The sequence below is a fragment of the Gadus chalcogrammus genome, chromosome 17, assembly GCF_026213295.1.
Source record: "Gadus chalcogrammus isolate NIFS_2021 chromosome 17, NIFS_Gcha_1.0, whole genome shotgun sequence".
NCBI lineage: Eukaryota > Metazoa > Chordata > Actinopteri > Gadiformes > Gadidae > Gadus > Gadus chalcogrammus.
The window spans coordinates 17,505,982-17,522,595 of record NC_079428.1 but is presented as its reverse complement, the minus strand read 5'-3'; the positions used below and the strand labels follow the sequence as shown (position 1 = coordinate 17,522,595).

The window sequence follows — 16,614 nt, the reverse complement described above, 5'->3', positions numbered from 1 at the left end:
AAATTAAATGTATCCATTTCTGTGTGGCGCGTTCCGTGCCGTGTGCAGGCACGCCAGAATTCAAAAAGTTAAGAGATGGTTAAGAGATACTTTAAAGAAATAGGAGATCATAAGGTGAAATGTAAAATATGCCAAGCGAAATCGAGCTACCAGAGTAGCTACTACAAGTACTAGGCGGCAACATATGCTCCTGAAACACAACGGTGAGTTCGGGAAAGCAGACCCGCAGCAACCAAGTGTGTCGGCTATTTTAACCGCCGCAAGACGCAGCCGTAATCCCGGCCGTGTAGAGAAGTTCACAACGTGTAATCCATAGTCCATTTGCTGCCGTTTTATTTGCAGCTTTAAATTATTTGCAATGGTTAGGCTACTTGTTTCGTTTTATTTTTTTTTTAAACTGTTACAGGCCTTGGTTCGACGTGATTTAAATTGTGAGACGCATAGGCCTATTTATTTTTGTAAGGAAAATGTGTTTTGAACGTTTGCAAAAATAAATAATGAATCTGATAACGCTGACTGTTTTGATGGAGAATAAGCATTAGGCCTACATGTTTGGTTGGTAATATTGCCGTTCATCATCAGGCCTCTTCCTGCTGCAGTTGCGTTGCATTCTAAAAATAGATTTGATTAAACGAGTACTCGATCTCGATTGATCCTCGAGGATTTCCTTCGATCACTCGAGTTTACTCGTGCCCATCCCTAGGCCATGTACCCATCATATGCAATCATCTTAAACCTGCATTGACTAACTACTGTGACGACGAGTAGGGGAAGCAACATTTTTGCAAAATCGTCCTGAGACGTTGAAAGTCTGCTTTCAGAGGCCAGACATTTCTGGACTTTTGGATCCAGCGACGCAGCGAATATCCTGCGCTTTCAGACAAGGCTGTGCGCTTTCTCATTCCATTTGCGACCAGGCTTCTCTTGGTCGCAAATGGTCGCAAATCTTAATTTATCCCCAAAAACGCAACTGATCGGAGGCATGCATCACATTTAAGGATTTTAAAAACGGATTCTTATTATTTTTTTTAAAAAATGCATTCGGAAGAGAAGGGAGACTAGCGTTGCTCACGGGTTGAAATGAAAGGGAGGAAAGGGGACAGAGTTGCCTGCGGAAGCGATGTCTGAGATGCAGAGACTGCTTCACGCTACCAGTGTCAGTTTTGTACGGTGTGGAATGAGAGCTCGGGAAGGCACTATTGCGCAAGTACGCCTGCGTGCTTGCGCAATAATGAAATAGCGGTAATATTTCCACATTAATTGATAAAATAACAGGGGATGGGAAGGGGGGATGGCTGTTTCAGAAGGGGATGATTTTGATCATTTTAATTCCAAAGGGGGATGCCATCCCCCCTCAACTTGTGTGCTGGAAGCAGGTTGGATACTGAACCAAGTCTGAGGCTAAAGCTAACCTCAATCGACCCCTCCCACTAAGCATGATGGGCCTAATTTTCAATGTGTGCCTGAGTACATTCTCCTTCAAACCTAAACATAGTTTATATTCTGACCTTATGGCACTTACTGCAGTATTTTTTAATAGTGAATACGTTGTTTTTCTATGATACACTTGTTCTTACTCATGATAGTTTGATTACAGTGTTATCGCAGTACACATGATTTCTCTCTTTGCTGCGCATGATTACTTATAACAGGATTGTTTGACTCCAGTATTTAAATATTCATGTTCAATTCTTTGAATGTTTTGATGCAGTACAATTTACCTCACATGATTGGTTGACTGCAGTTGTTAACATTAATATTCAGTGCTCTGAATGCTTTAATGCAGTATACTTGTTAATAACCTCACTAGATTGACTGGTATGTTATATGCCAGATGATATCCCCATTTGCTGGGTAGCCCTATTGAGGCAGTTGTTCAATTGTTAGTATTATCCCGTTGCAAGTGTTTAAATACATGAGTTATAGACAGTTGGTTGCTTCAGTCAAGTCAAGTTATGTGAATAATAAATCGTGTTATTAATATTAATGCCTTCTGTGTAAACTCTATGTAGTTATAGGCCTACGCACTTTATTTTAATTCCGGTGGTACTTGGAGAGCCAAATCATTTCTAAGGTGGTACTCATGGTAAAAAGTTTGAGAACCACTGACGTAGACTACACCACTGAGTGTGTGAGCGTTTCAGTAGTGAGTGTAAGAGTGTTTCATAGGTATGTGTGTGAGAGTGTCTCAATTAGTTATGTCCTAAACGGCCACTCATACTGTTGTGGTGGTGGAGAAGACATGTCGATAACTGTTGTGCACCAGGTTGCACAAATAAACGAGGCAAAAATAGATGTACGTCGTTCTACCGCGTTCCTAAAGATGCGGAGAGGCGAGCTAAGTGGATCAGCGCCATTAAAAGAGCCAGGAGCAAGCAAAAAAAGGCTGAAAAATGGGACCCCCCGGCTGTTGGATTCCGCTTGTGCAGCGATCACTTCATATCAGGTGAGTTACAGAATACAAAGCTTAGCAGCTTAGCTTCATTATTTAATAGGCTATAATTGTGGTTTCGGATCAGTTTAATACTACATAGCTAGTTGAATTATAGCATGCAATTCGTGGGGCTAACAATGTCCTGTTTTGTAGCTGCTAAGCTAGCAAGTGCTAACGTAGTAGTAAACAAACCCAAGTTCGACACTGAAATGTTTCTATTTATTTTGTAGGGAGAAAGAGTGATAATCCCTTGAGTCCGGACTTTGTTCCATCTCTTTTCAACTACGTTCCATCTCCAGAGAAGAGGAAAAGAAAAATGAGACTGGAGGTTTTCAACAGAAAGCAAAGCTACAGAAGATAGAGCAGACAAAGCTATCTGCGAAAGCCATCCCTCCCAGGTGAATATTTAAGTTCCTTAACCTGGTCAACCCCACTTCCATGGACTTGGTAAAATTATAAACCAATTTTTTTTTGTACAATTCATTGTAGGTTTAATAACACCCAATGAGCTAAAAACCATAACATCTGTGACTGGTTTGAAATCATCACACACACCTACCGACTTGCATTTGGCAGCCAATGACTATGCATGTGATTGTCACTGTCATTGTCAATATCCCTGTCATTGTCTTTCTATTCATTTATTTTATTATATTGTTTATTTATCATATACTGACTAGGGCTGGGCGATATGGACCAAAACTCATATCTCGATATCTTCAAGCAGAATATCGATATAAGATAAATATCGATGTTTGTCGAAGGGGGTGGGGGGGGGGGTGCGGCGTGCTCCGTGCGCAGATTTGATATTACTATTTCTACCGTTCGGAATTGAATACAGTTTGATGGTTGAATAAACCGGGGACTAGACACTGCCTCCGCCTCGTATTAGAGAACATTATAATATATAACATCACGGCCAAAAGCTTTGTGCGCCTCCGAAATATTATGAACCGTAACGACTGCGTGGGGGGGGCAGACATGACATGCTATTTTATGTATTCTTTAATATAGGTATTAGTGGGCAACTAACACAGTATTCAAAGACGTTCCCGAAATTCTGCCGTGCAGCCACGGTACCATGCGCTCTGTTTACAGTGGATGTATCGCAATGGCGAGGCGCACATAGCCTTTAGCCGTGTTCTGTAAATATTCTAGAACCCACGGGACCCACATAGCAGGAGACTCCTAGGCGGATCCGCCTTCAATCCGCCAAACCCGCGTAAGCTGCCTCATCCGTTTGGGCGCCGCCCAGAGGATCAGCTCCGCCTCCGAAAGTTCTACTGTCATACAGCGGATCCTGAGCAGACCCATGTCGGATCCCTGTACGCGGATGCGCCTTTCACAGAGGATGGCTCCGCCCACTGTCAAACAGCGGATCCTGAGCGGACCCATTTCGGATGCCTGGATGCGGACGCGCCTTTCACAGAGGATGGCTCCGCCCACTTATAAAGGTTTAACTTAACAGCTATCGCAGACGCTTAAAGAACCGGAGAAGGTCAAGTCATCATCGGAGATTTTCTGTGCTTTTTTGACTTTGGGCTGAATCCTCTTGACTGAGTAAGTGCATTTATTAATTGAGATATTGTGACATTCACAGTAAACATTGGCCTTTCTGTTTTCATCGTGTAGGGGCTATTGTGGTAGAAATTAACCTTACATTTTATGTTAAACTATGATTATTATTAGGCCTACATATCATATAGATACTTTAATAGTGGAAAACAGCTGATCACCTTTTAGCCTAGATGTTATGTGCCGTGTGGCACCAGTGAGTGAGTCCAGTCCATTCCCATCTAATGTGTCACACCAGTAAGAGAGTCCAGTCTACTCCCATTTTGATGTACTCTCTGAAGACAATGCTTACATTCACACGTGTGCATCATCTCTGTTTGTATAAGGATAATATATGTTCTAAGGTCACATTGGGATCCGGAAGACATGAGAATATGCTGACATCCACACAGTATGACCCAGAAAAACATTCTATGCACATCAATATTTGATGAAAGTCCAACTTTGTATTGTGTAAAGGATTGGGGATATAAGGAGCTGTCCGGGATTCATTTGGCAGTGTGTATTCGCGAATACCATTCGGCTTTGTTGTCTCTCGTTTGCGGGCGGCAATAAACTCTCCATCTATACTTGACCTGGACTCTCCGATTCCTCTTTGCTTATAGCTAGTTGAAGTGAATTAGATAAGTTGTTATTATTAGTGCCACAACACTATATGCTATAATTGTATTGTAATGACTTTGCTTGATATTGAACTAGCAGTAGAACCGAGAAGTGATTGATCATGTGAGTGTATTTGATGTAAAATGCAATAGCAATTTCGGCAGACTATGTTATGTAAGGGACAATGTATAGAACGCCGGTCATTATGGGGAAAATGAGCCCTGTGTCGGTCTGGTCTGTTTTAAGGCCCATATCCATTATCTACTCCTAGCCTATCTGCCTGGCAACGGACGATCACGTCGAATGACGTGAACATTCGCGAACCTTCTATCTAGCGATCCGTTATCTGTATTGTGCTATTTCGTCCTTGACCTGCTTTAAACACTCAGTTTACTTGCTCAATTTGATTAAACAATTAAATACAATACAAATATAAAGTAAAAACAAGTGTTATCAAGCGATCCGTTAACTGTATTATGTTATTTCGTCTTAAGCAACATGAGCGCGAATGTTTTTTGAAACCTGCCCGGCAACGGACGACGTGATCATCTGCTGACAGGCAGGTTTGGAATGGATTACGTATGGATGATGCGCCCGGTAAAAATTTGGCAGCCGGTACAAATTTAGTGTGACAGTGCCCGCGTTGCCCGGGCTGCTGTCACGGGCCCGCAGTTCCAGGGCCATTCATTCATTCACGGGGCACGCGGGAGACGCGGGAGTGCCGTGGCCGCATTGCCCACGGTTCCCGGGCCATTCATTCATTCGTTCGCGGGGCACGGCGGGAGTCGGGGGAGACGCGGGAACGCCGTGGCCACGGTGTTCCAGCAGAGTTTGGTCTCATAGTGTCTATTGCCCCTTTTCCATCCTCTTTGTAATGAAAATTAAGCTTAAACATTTTTCACAGTCGTTTAGACAACGCCTGTTTGTGATTTATTATGGTAGCATTATGGAACTTGGTCCTCATCATCTTCTATTTTGTGTTCTGCAGCTTCAACTTTTCTGCCATTGCCTCCTCTGCTGGGTTTGATTGATCAAGTAAGTCAACATTTCTGTTAATGGACACCTCGTCAGGCATTATCCCTTGCATCTTGCTCATGTTACGTTTATGATACAATTGCCTTTGGAGCACAGAAGATTTCATTGCAACCTCATTACATTCCCTCCATATTGGTTTCTGCTTCCCACTTTACTCACGCAGTCACAACACATCAATGGAACTAAAGCGCCCTGATGTGGCATGAATGGTCTGCTAACAATAATGAGAATAATAATGCCTCACACATACATTTTCCAGAAGGCCATTTCATGTAGCCGAATCAAGTAGAGCATCACAAATGTTTTTTTTTGTCTAGTTTGTAGCAATGAAACAGACAACACCACTAAAGTATATTCAGCAATGTATTTATTTAAAAAACAACATTAGGAGCAATGATTAGGAACATTACATTAGGAACAATGATCAATTGATTGCAACCTGTCTTTCTCAAATGTCTCTTTTAGAACAAAAATGAATAGAAAGACTCTGCCTGTCTCCTCAAACGCCTTAAGACGAAGGGCACGTGTTGACGTCCAAAAAAGGCTTCTTGACATTAGGACAGACATGACTGACATGGACATGACGGCAATGACGGCAGATTACAGAGTTCTCTCTGAGGACACTGCTCCTACCTCTTCAGCTGCAGATGCAGATGCATTTGATTCACTTGAAGATTTAAGTGAAGAGGACATGGATTTTGATGATGGGGATGGGACAACATGTTCAGATTCTGAACCTGATGTCCCATCAGATTCTGAACCTGATGTCCCATCCCCATCCCTTTCCGATAACATTGCCAACTGGGCAGTGAGATTTGGCATTTCAATGGTTGCCCTGACTGCGCTGTTGAGCATACTCAACATAACCCATCCCAATCTGCCCAAGGATGGTAGGACCCTTCTCAAAACAAAAGTCCACTATGATATTCAAGAGAAGGCTGGGGGTAACTACCATCACTTTGGGATCCTTTCCTCCTTAAGGAACACTTTAAATAAACACGTCAAAATACTGACAGAGGGCATGACATTGGGGCTGCAGATTAATGTAGATGGTCTGCCTTTATTTAAAAGTTCCACTTTACAGCTGTGGCCGATCCTTGGATTGCTAGTTACCGTCCCTATGAAGGAACCAGTGGTGATTGGGGCGTACTGTGGACCTAAAAAACCAAGTTCGGCCACAGAGTTCTTATCAGATTTTGTGACTGAATTAAAGGAGCTCGAGGCTGGGTTTTGCTTTGGTGATAAGAACCTCACAATTGAGCTTCACACAGTAGTGTGTGACACCCCTGCACGGGCCTTTGTGAAAAAAACAAAGGCCCATAATGCTTACCATGGGTGCGATAAGTGCCAACACCCGGGGAAGTACCAGAATCACCGCATGTCGTTCCCTGGACCAGAGCACCCCCTTAGAACGGACATGTCATTCAACTTAAAGCTCGATGAAATTCACCACCATGAGGGACCTCATCCATTTCAGGGTATCAAGATAGGCATGGTAACACAGTTTCCATTAGATTACATGCATTTAGTCTGTTTGGGCGTTGTTAAAAAAATGCTCCAGTTCTGGCTCCGGGGTCCTTTAACTGTGAGAATGCCTGCACTGATAGTTGACAGGATTTCACATGAACTCCAGTCTGTCAGGCCGAATGTTCCAGTTGAGTTTGCCAGGAGACCACGGTCACTTAGAGAGTTAGACCGGTGGAAGGCAACCGAATTCCGGCAGTTTTTACTGTACACTGGCCCTGTGGTGCTGGCGGGATTCTTGGACCAGAATATGTATTCTAATTTCATGCTCCTGTCAACTGCCATATCGATCTTGGTAAGCCCTCAACATCACAGCCTTGTAGACTATGCTGGCCAATTGCTGAAGTCTTTTGTTGCTCATTTTGGTGAGCTGTATGGGACAGACCAAATTGTTTACAATGTTCACTGTTTGGTCCACCTAGCAGACGAGGTGAATCGACATGGCTGTTTGGATACTTTTTCAGCGTTCCCGTATGAGAACTACCTCGGGAAAATAAAAAAACTCGTAAGAAAACCGGAGTTCCCACTAGCCCAGCTTGTCCGGCGCCTTTCAGAGGTTCAAGCTAGGAAATTGGATGTTGATGCAGACATCACTCTAAAAAGGGAGCATTTTGTGGGGCCAATTGTTGTTGGGATGGGAGTGCAGGGCCAATATGGGGAAATGAGATGTGAACGATGGACAGTAAAATGATCAACAGGGGACAATATATTTCTGGTGGGGGAGAAAGTCTGCCTTGTCAAAAACATCATCCAAAATGATAATGGTGTGTTCATTGTATACACTGAATTTTCCCAGCAGTCGCCATTTTATACCTACCCCTTCAACTCCGACATAATTAACATATTCGTTGTCAAACATGCATCTGATGAGCTGAAGTCGGTTGAGGTGTCATACATAATGAATAAAAAAAACAATCAGTTCAATCAATCAATCAATCAGTTTAAACAATCAGTTCAAGTTAAAAACTCTAATTATATAGTTGCCTACTGACTATGAATCAGTTCATTCAATCAATCAATCAGTTTAAACAATCAGTTCAAGTTAAAAACGAATTATATAGTTGACTACTGCCTATGAATCAGTTCAATAAATCAATCAGTTTAAACAATCAGTTCAAGTTAAAAACTCTTAATAATATGGTTGACTACTGACTTCTGACTATGACTTCCATTACTTCATTACTCTTGCTGTAAGTATTCCAGAAAAGGTGGTATTTTTCCAGGTATACACTACGTGTCTTGTTTTTTTTATTACTTTATTTTATTTATTATGTTTATTTTTTTATTTAATTTTATTTTTTCCACAATGTCTTGTTTTTTAAACGATTTATGATGACTATATGCTCTGTAAGGTGACCTTGGGTGTCTTGAAAGGCGCCTCTAAATTAAATGTATAAAACACACACACACACACACACACACACACACACACACACACACACACACACACACACACACACACACACACACACACACACACTTCTTTTTTTTGCATGACAAATAATTTTTCTTTCTTTCTACATTAAGGATGAGTTTTCATCTCATTAAGTTTGCCAACGGGGACATTGCTGTGGTCCCGGAAAATTGGTGTGATGACGGGATGGTGTACTGGCCAAAATATAAAAACACAGAACGTGCCAAAAGGGCAGCGGCCAACAGTGAGACACCAGAGTCAAACTGGCCAAAATATGACATCATGGTCATCAGAACTTGTGGTATGCCAATTCATAAAACTGTAGTTTAAAGAAAATGTGATGGTTTCTTCTCCTTCTGCTTGGAATAACATATTCTGTCTATGTTGTGAAAATTGTCTTGCATTGTTTAAAATGTTCCTTTAATTTGTGGTATGAGCAGCAGTGCTGAGTATGTAGGTTGCGCTCAAGAATAATGTACCAAACAGCACTCTGCCATTGACTCTCTGACTCTGACTCTGACTCTCAGCGCTCTGCCATTGTCCCTGATTGGCATCGCCTGGGAATACCAAAAGCTCAAACTAAGAGTCAATGGCAGAATGCTGTTTGGCACATTTTTCTTGGGCGCAACCTACCCATTCAGCTCTGCTGCTCATACCACAAATGCATGTTCCTTACAAATGTGGCATCATTTAAAAGGGGAGGTTTCAGGCTTTCCAACGATGTAAGTTTTCTTGCTAAAAAGCATTGTTATAGCAATGAAAATATCAACCAAACACAAGTTTGCTTACTTTGTGTGCCTAGTTTACGTATCTTTAGTAATAATATTGCAGCTAATTTCAACCTTATGATCATTTTAACATATTCAATTTTAGACAACTACAAAGATGCCTGTAGGCTAATGGAGAAGTACCAGACGGGCTGCAACACCACTGATCTTCAGTCTGAGGCAGAGGAGGAGTGTGGGCCGCCAGATAAACGACAAAGGAAGGCAGTGTAAGTGTGTTCTGTCTTGTTTATGTTTTTGTATTGATAGGAAGGATATTTCCCGTAGCATTCAAAAATAGACCAGAGATGTTTGTGCTATACTGTATGTATATTTGGCAATTTTGGGATTACAGTTACCCCAATAATAATATAATATGGTTATTTAACAGGCATCACTTTGGGGACTCTGATGAGAGTGAAGATGGTGGCCAATTGCACTGGCAGAGTAAGGGATAATCTCCTGCCATCAGAAATAACATAATCATAACTTTAATATTAAGATATGGTTAACATTCTTAGTGCTAAAGATAATCACCTCACCTTGTATCCATTCCTCCAGCTCCAACATCTCGCCGAGGGCCAGGCAGCAGCAGCAGAGTCTCTCCTCGACTTGAGGAAAACTGTCTAGGTAAAGACTGATCTCCGAAATAATATTGAATACAGTGGCCCCATCTATATTAACACAGCAATGGTCACTCTGTTTCAAATCAACAGATTGCAACTGCATTACCATCTTAGATTTTCTGCATACTCCACTGAAATTGTAATTTTTTTTTTGTAAAAATATCTAAATGTCAGCCACATATTTTGTCAATTAAAAACATCTGCATTCATGCAATATTTATCATTCATCAATACCAAATTGTATTGAAATACATCGTCAATCCATTCATGGGATTTAAATAGGTAGTGCATTCCAAAATGTTGCAACATACAAATGAATGCACAACCAGAGCATGACCAGAGATTTTTTGTTTGCAATTGTTTGGTCCTCTAGCTGACAGTCTACCATGGTTAACAAATCACAATAATTTAATAACAATTTCCTTCCCTTAGCACCTCACCATGGGGCAGGACCGCAACAACCGTTGCCAAAACAACTCTGGAGAGTTACTCAAGGTAAGGACTGATCTCTGAAATATTAGTGAATAGAACGGTCCCATGTGTATTATCAGTCATGATTAACAGATGACTGATTTAATACAATTCTTTCCCCCTCTGGGCCAGGAACGGCAGTCCCTCCTCTTCTCCCTCCACCCCCTCCACCCCCGACATCAACCCTGAGCCTGCGGCCAACAGAGGAGCCTTCTTCAATCCCCGCCATCGGACCAACATGGCGAGGGGGAAGAATGAATGAGTCCATTCCCTGCTCTGGGAAGCAATAACTGGCAAATACTGGAGGGTCATTCTATGCTACAGATTTTGGAAGAAATTATGACAACTCTCACATATTTTCTTCAAACTTTATCAATAACTAATGTCAGTATTGTGAGTAATGAGGATAAGCACTGAAACGTGATGTATTTCACACACTACATTTGAGCTATATTTCATGTTTGTCATCAGTGGCTGAAGTCCACATCCTCAACCTGCTGGAGACGATTAAACAGCAGCAAGACCAGCTTGTGGCAAAGGTCAACTACCTCTGCAGCAGGATGAACAGCACCCCGGGGCCAGAAGTTGAGATGCCTGATAATATTAATCTCCCGTTGGAACACCTGGAGGCAGTGGAGGCATTTGAGGTGTTTTTAAAAGAACCCTCAAACCACCCAGCTCGACAGAGAATAGTGAGTCTTCTTAATATGAATGGTCCATGCTATAATGCTATTAGGTATATTGATTGTCCATGATTATTGCAAGTATTCTATTGAAGCAGCACTGAACAGGCCTGTCCTGAACCCCCTTTTCCCAGATTGTGTCAGTGAGCGACAGTCTACCTGGTATGACATTGTGTGTAAGGTGGCACATGTCCATGAGAGTGTGAGCCAAGTACATGTTTAGAAAAAGAAAAATTCAAGGGAACAGGATTTTTTTCTCGAGAGCAACTAGTACAAATATAGACGTTTTTGTTTTTCTACATTTCGGGATGCATAAGCTTAGAATTGTTTACCTTGCTGATATTTAAAAAAATATATATATATTTGCCTTTTAGATTGCTTCTTTGGCCACAATTGGAGGCCAGGATTTGAAGAGGGTGACTTGGAACATTCTTGGCCGGCTTTACACAGACGACGTGTCCCACCAGATCAACTGGAAAGGTGTGAACACCAAAAAGGCCTTCAGCCAGATGTCGGCAAAGAGCTTGCTTTTCAGTAAGTATATAATTCAAAGTAATATTGATTGTCTGTGGCGTTGTGTAGCATTATGTAGACAGTGGCGTGAAGTGTAGCAAGGCGGTGTCACGTTAAAATTGTACCGGGGGCGAAAATTTTACCGGCCTACGTCATCAGTTGTTTACATCTTGACAACCTGCCTGGCAACAGACGACGCGATCGTCTATTGCCGGGCAGGTTGCAAAAAACATTCGGCTCATGTTTCCAAAAGACGAAGTAACATAATATAGATAACGGATCGCTAGATAAAACTTGTTTTTACTTTATATTTGTATTGTATTTAATTGTTTCATCGAATAGCGGAAACGGGCGAACGCGTCAAATGACGTAGGAAGGTTCTCGTACATTCCTACGTCATTTGACGCGATCGCCTCGATTAAACAATTAAATACAATACAAATATAAAGTAAAAACAAGTGTTATCTAGCGATCCGTTATCTGTATTATGTTATTTCGTCTTTTGGAAACATGAGCCGAATGTTGTCGGCAGGTTGTCAAGATGTAAACAACTGATATATATAGCCTACACAGATATCTATATCATATAATATATATTATCACGGCCAAAAGCTGTGTGAGCCGATATTATGAATCTCAAACGACCGCGTTGGGTTCTCCGACGTTCCTGGTTCTTCAACGTCCACATCAATGTGAATACACACACTGTAACGCAAGTGTTTCTTGTCGGTTCTTTGACGTGTCTTGTATTTCCACAACGAGACTGTCGTGGGGGTTATCTGAGCCATGGTTGAGAAGGAATTGGGGGAAAGGAACTTTGGTTTGACTCGCTGAAGTACATGAACTGCGACATGCCGCCGGTTGCCGCGAGGCACCATCGCCCGGCAGCGGGCAGCCGGCAGCAGGCAGCGCGCGGTTCAGTCGACTTCAGGTTGATGTGAAAGTGGAAGAACCAGAGACGTCGCAGAACCCGACAAAGTCGTTTGTGATTCATAATATCGTCTGGAGGCGCACACAATATGTTATATGATATAGATATCTATGTATTATATGATATTATTTAGATATAGAGCTCCAGGACTGTAACGCAAGTGTTGTACACTTCCTTGTTATTTGGATAACCGTTCTGCTGTTGGTGTGATGGCGCATAACACGAATGAATGAATTGGGGGGAAGGAACTTTGGCTTTGACTCCCTCAAGAACATGAACCACGACATGGAGGAGAAAGGGATTGTTGGCGGCGTATGTCTCCCGCTTGAGCCCCGCTGAGGGACCACCGCCGGAGGCGAAGGTGCATAAGCGCTGCCCGGCAAAGATCCCTTTCTCCTCCTTGTCGTGGTTCATGTTCTTGAGGGAGTCAAAGCCAAAGTTCCTTCCCCCCAATTCATTCTCAACCTTGGCTGAGATAACCCCCAATACGAGTCTCGTTGTAGAAATACCAGAGACGAGAGTCCGACGTGATGCGCCATCACACCAACAGCAGAACGGTTATCCAAATAACAAGGAAGTGTACAACACTTGCGTTACAGTCCTGGAGCTCTATATCTAAATAATATCATATAATACATAGATATCTATATCATATAACATATTGTGTGCGCCTCCAGACGATATTATGAATCACAAACGACTTTGTCGGGTTCTGCGACGTCTCTGGTTCTTCCACTTTCACATCAACCTGAAGTCGACTGAACCGCGCGCTGCCTGCTGCCGGCTGCCCGCTGCCGGGCGATGGTGCCTCGCGGCAACCGGCGGCATGTCGCAGTTCATGTACTTCAGCGAGTCAAACCAAAGTTCCTTTCCCCCAATTCCTTCTCAACCATGGCTCAGATAACCCCCACGACAGTCTCGTTGTGGAAATACAAGACACGTCAAAGAACCGACAAGAAACACTTGCGTTACAGTGTGTGTATTCACACACACACATGTGGCGCTCTCACGGTCGAGTCTCATTGGCGGGCCAACGTCTCTGGGCGGGCCAGGCAGAGTAAGGGGAGGAGCTGAGATTCCTCATGACGTCATGAGCACAGATTTCCAAATCAGCGCGCTTGAGCCTCCATTTTTTCAAAGGCGAGCAGAACAGCTAGTGCTCGTTTTACACCAAACGCAAGTTTTAGCCACTGGGGGACCATAGGCAGGCTAGGGGAACTCATATTTATGTTAGAAAACCTCATAAACTGAGATTTTCATGTCATGGGACCTTTAACACTATTCATTTAATTTAAGAAATAGAATAATAATAAAAAAGAAACACATTTTTTAAACTGGGGAGTCGGGACCCATTGAATTTCTCAGGGACCCACCCAACTCGCCACCTGTGGGTCCCGGGGACTCACTACATTGAAAACCTATCAACATCACAATATATGTGCTCTGATCAGGGAAATATTTAATACAACTGATATTGTTTGAACATTTTGGATGTCCTTTTAATCATGGCACACCTTGCCCTGATCACAAATTCTTAATTTACCCAAATTCTCAAATTCTTAGTTTACCCACCTCTTATTTTGATCCCCACAACCTTCATAACTTTGCAAGTCAGGTTTTTTTGCACCTCGTAATTTTTTTAATTATTATTATTTAATCTCCTTACCTATTGTATTGTGTTAGCCTACTTGGCTTTGAATGCTACATACCATAAACATAAACATATTTGTCTGATTTCAGGTGCTGTGAGGAAAAACTCCCTCACAAAGTCCGTCACCGATGCGGAGGTCACAAAGCACACCATCAGGTGGTTTAACCTGGCCATGGATCGGGCGACAAAGAGACGAGGAGGTGTCCGTCCCCCGACATGTCCCTCACAGCCGTAGTGAAGCCGTAATGAAGCAGTTGAGAACATAATGAATAAAAAAATTACTCAAATTATTGAACGTTTGATTCTTGTTGTTAACCAGTTTTTAATTTTCTGATATTTTAGCTGTGTATTGCACAACATTTCATTGAATTTCATTGAAGATGTAGCCTAATATATAAAATGTATGCACTATAGGCCGGTAAAGCACTAAATGAGTTTCTGACCACAAAATGAGTGTAGCCACATTCATTTAACAGGTTAGCAAAAACAGAATAGGCTATAACCGGTATCTTTCCATAAATGTCCATTTTCCATTGAGAAGTTATTACTTTTGTACAGTAAACCGATGTTTTGAATTGAACCTTTTCTGTTAGGCCTATTGTATTGTAAGGTTGAAAATATGCAATGCAGATTTAAGCTTTAGGGCTATATTGCTGTAGTAGGCCTAGTTCTAGCGATAGTTTTTAGTTTTATCAAATAGTTTAGTTTATCCTATTTTATCCTACACGAGAACAGAAGGGATTTGGAAGGACAAACGGATCCGGGCCGGATGAGCCACGATTTGTATGAGTCCGTTGTGGGTCCGTTGTGGGTCCGCGACGGATGTATGTATCAATTTACGGGTCCCGAACGTACCCGTCGCGGAGGTAAGGTTTTAGTCGTGGATGCGGAGCGGAGGCAGCGCGGAGCCACGGCGGGTCCGCGATCCACCTCCGTGGCGGATCCAACGCGGCGTGCAAGTGGACCCCGATACGGGTCCGTTTCGCGGGCCCGTTCCGGAAGCCGCGATACCTCCGCGGCGGATCCGGTGCGGAGTACTTTTGCTATGTGGGGAGCTTCTGTCATTCAAATAACTAGGACATGTTGTTTAAAACCTATAGCACCCAATTTATTAAAATATCCGGATTTAATCGGGCTCTCTCCCATAAGTACAGTTTTAGGACGGGAAGAGACAGGCTCTGTTAGCCCCGGTTAGCGCGATGCTAAAGAGCAGCTCTACCGGAGCATGCCACCTCAACAGGTGCAAGTTAGCCTCCGGTTTGATATTCGCCGGATATTCGGGTTACCACCCAATCGGATTCATCAACATAAGTGCAATACATTACGGGCTTAGTATGTTGAGGACGGTTTAGGACACCGTATCGCGAAAAAATCACTAACACATGTTGGCGCCATCGATGTCTGTGCAACAACGTCATTTACGTTCTGGCTGCTACTTGTTTTAGGGACCGTCAGCAAGTTACACTCACCGACTGGTGGCAGAGACGTTACCATGGAATTGTTTCAGGAAATTAATCACACAAATATATTGCAATATAGTTAATCATAATGCAGTTAATAGTTTAATATTAGACAAAAATCGACTAAACTATATTTGAAATTATTAATTGCATCCCGTTTAACAATAATGCAATATATTAGCAAAGTTACCTGCAGTAAGTAGCAGCCCAGCATTGGCAACTACTACTACAATCAGGTGACAAAATGTATTTTTTAGTGATTTTTATGTTATTTTATATGATTTATTTCCAGAAACAATTCCATGGTAACGTCTCTGACACCAGTCGGTGAGTGTAACTTGTTGACGGTCCCTAAAACAGGTAGCAGCCAGAACGTAAATGACGTTGTTGCACAGACATCGATGGCGACAACATGTGTTTGTGATTTTCGCGATACGCCGTCCTAAACCGTCCTCAACATACTAAGCCCGTAATGTATTGCACTTATGTTTTTTTAACGGTCTGAAACGCAAGTGGGAAGCGCAAATCGCAAGTAGCTTTGTGGGCGGTTCTACGGCGCTATCGCTATTTTACAGGCGGATAAATGACACTTGCGTCGCGGCGCAAGTGTCAAAAGGGTTGGTCTGAAGCAGCCTAATTACCCGTAGGTGTGGTTTGGGCGTAACGTCCAACAAACCAATGAGAGTGCCAGCTCCCATCCCCTTTAAGAGCCATGAGCGCATTTGAATCGGACGAGTTGATATTTTGACAGCGCGTCTGCAGTCTCCGATGAGACAGATGCACATGAATTTCAACCTGCAAATGGCTCAGTTTAATGCCAAATAATATGGCCTAATTCCAGTGGTGTATAAAGTACTCAAAAGCCATACTTAAATAAAAGTACAGATACCTTACTGGAAAATTACTTAAGTAAAAGTAAAAGTCACCTTT

General features: G+C 42.5%; 1 protein-coding gene across 5 annotated transcripts; it reads left to right on the top strand.

The window, feature by feature from the left end:
* Positions 1-2,109: 2,109 nt before the first annotated feature.
* On the top strand, positions 2,110-14,623 carry LOC130369647 (uncharacterized). Of its 5 annotated transcripts, XR_008892848.1 has the most exons (11): positions 2,153-2,446; positions 2,665-2,832; positions 5,601-5,647; positions 8,699-8,886; positions 9,459-9,579; positions 9,741-9,796; positions 9,911-9,979; positions 10,408-10,470; positions 10,579-11,138; positions 11,504-11,663; positions 14,314-14,623. XR_008892848.1 is itself a non-coding variant. In XM_056575142.1 (4 exons), exon 4 carries the CDS (start codon positions 6,120-6,122, stop codon positions 7,860-7,862), a length of 1,743 nt encoding a protein of 580 aa, XP_056431117.1. In that variant the 5' UTR covers positions 2,110-2,169; positions 2,324-2,446; positions 2,665-2,832; positions 5,601-6,119; the 3' UTR covers positions 7,863-8,644. The 5 variants fall into 5 exon arrangements, 4 of the variants coding, with proteins under 4 accessions (XP_056431117.1, XP_056431116.1, XP_056431115.1 ...); XM_056575142.1 differs by lacking the exons at positions 8,699-8,886; positions 9,459-9,579; positions 9,741-9,796; ... (3 more) ...; positions 11,504-11,663; positions 14,314-14,623 and having other exon boundaries at positions 2,110-2,169; positions 2,324-2,446; positions 5,601-8,644; XM_056575141.1 differs by lacking the exons at positions 8,699-8,886; positions 9,459-9,579; positions 9,741-9,796; ... (3 more) ...; positions 11,504-11,663; positions 14,314-14,623 and adding an exon at positions 6,113-8,644.
* Positions 14,624-16,614: the final 1,991 nt, after the last annotated feature.

What these genes read in the sequence shown, in the direction of transcription:
- LOC130369647 (XM_056575142.1), top strand. Translation starts at nt 6,120, where the DNA reads ATGAATAGAAAGACTCTGCCTGTCTCCTCAAACGCCTTAAGACGAAGG.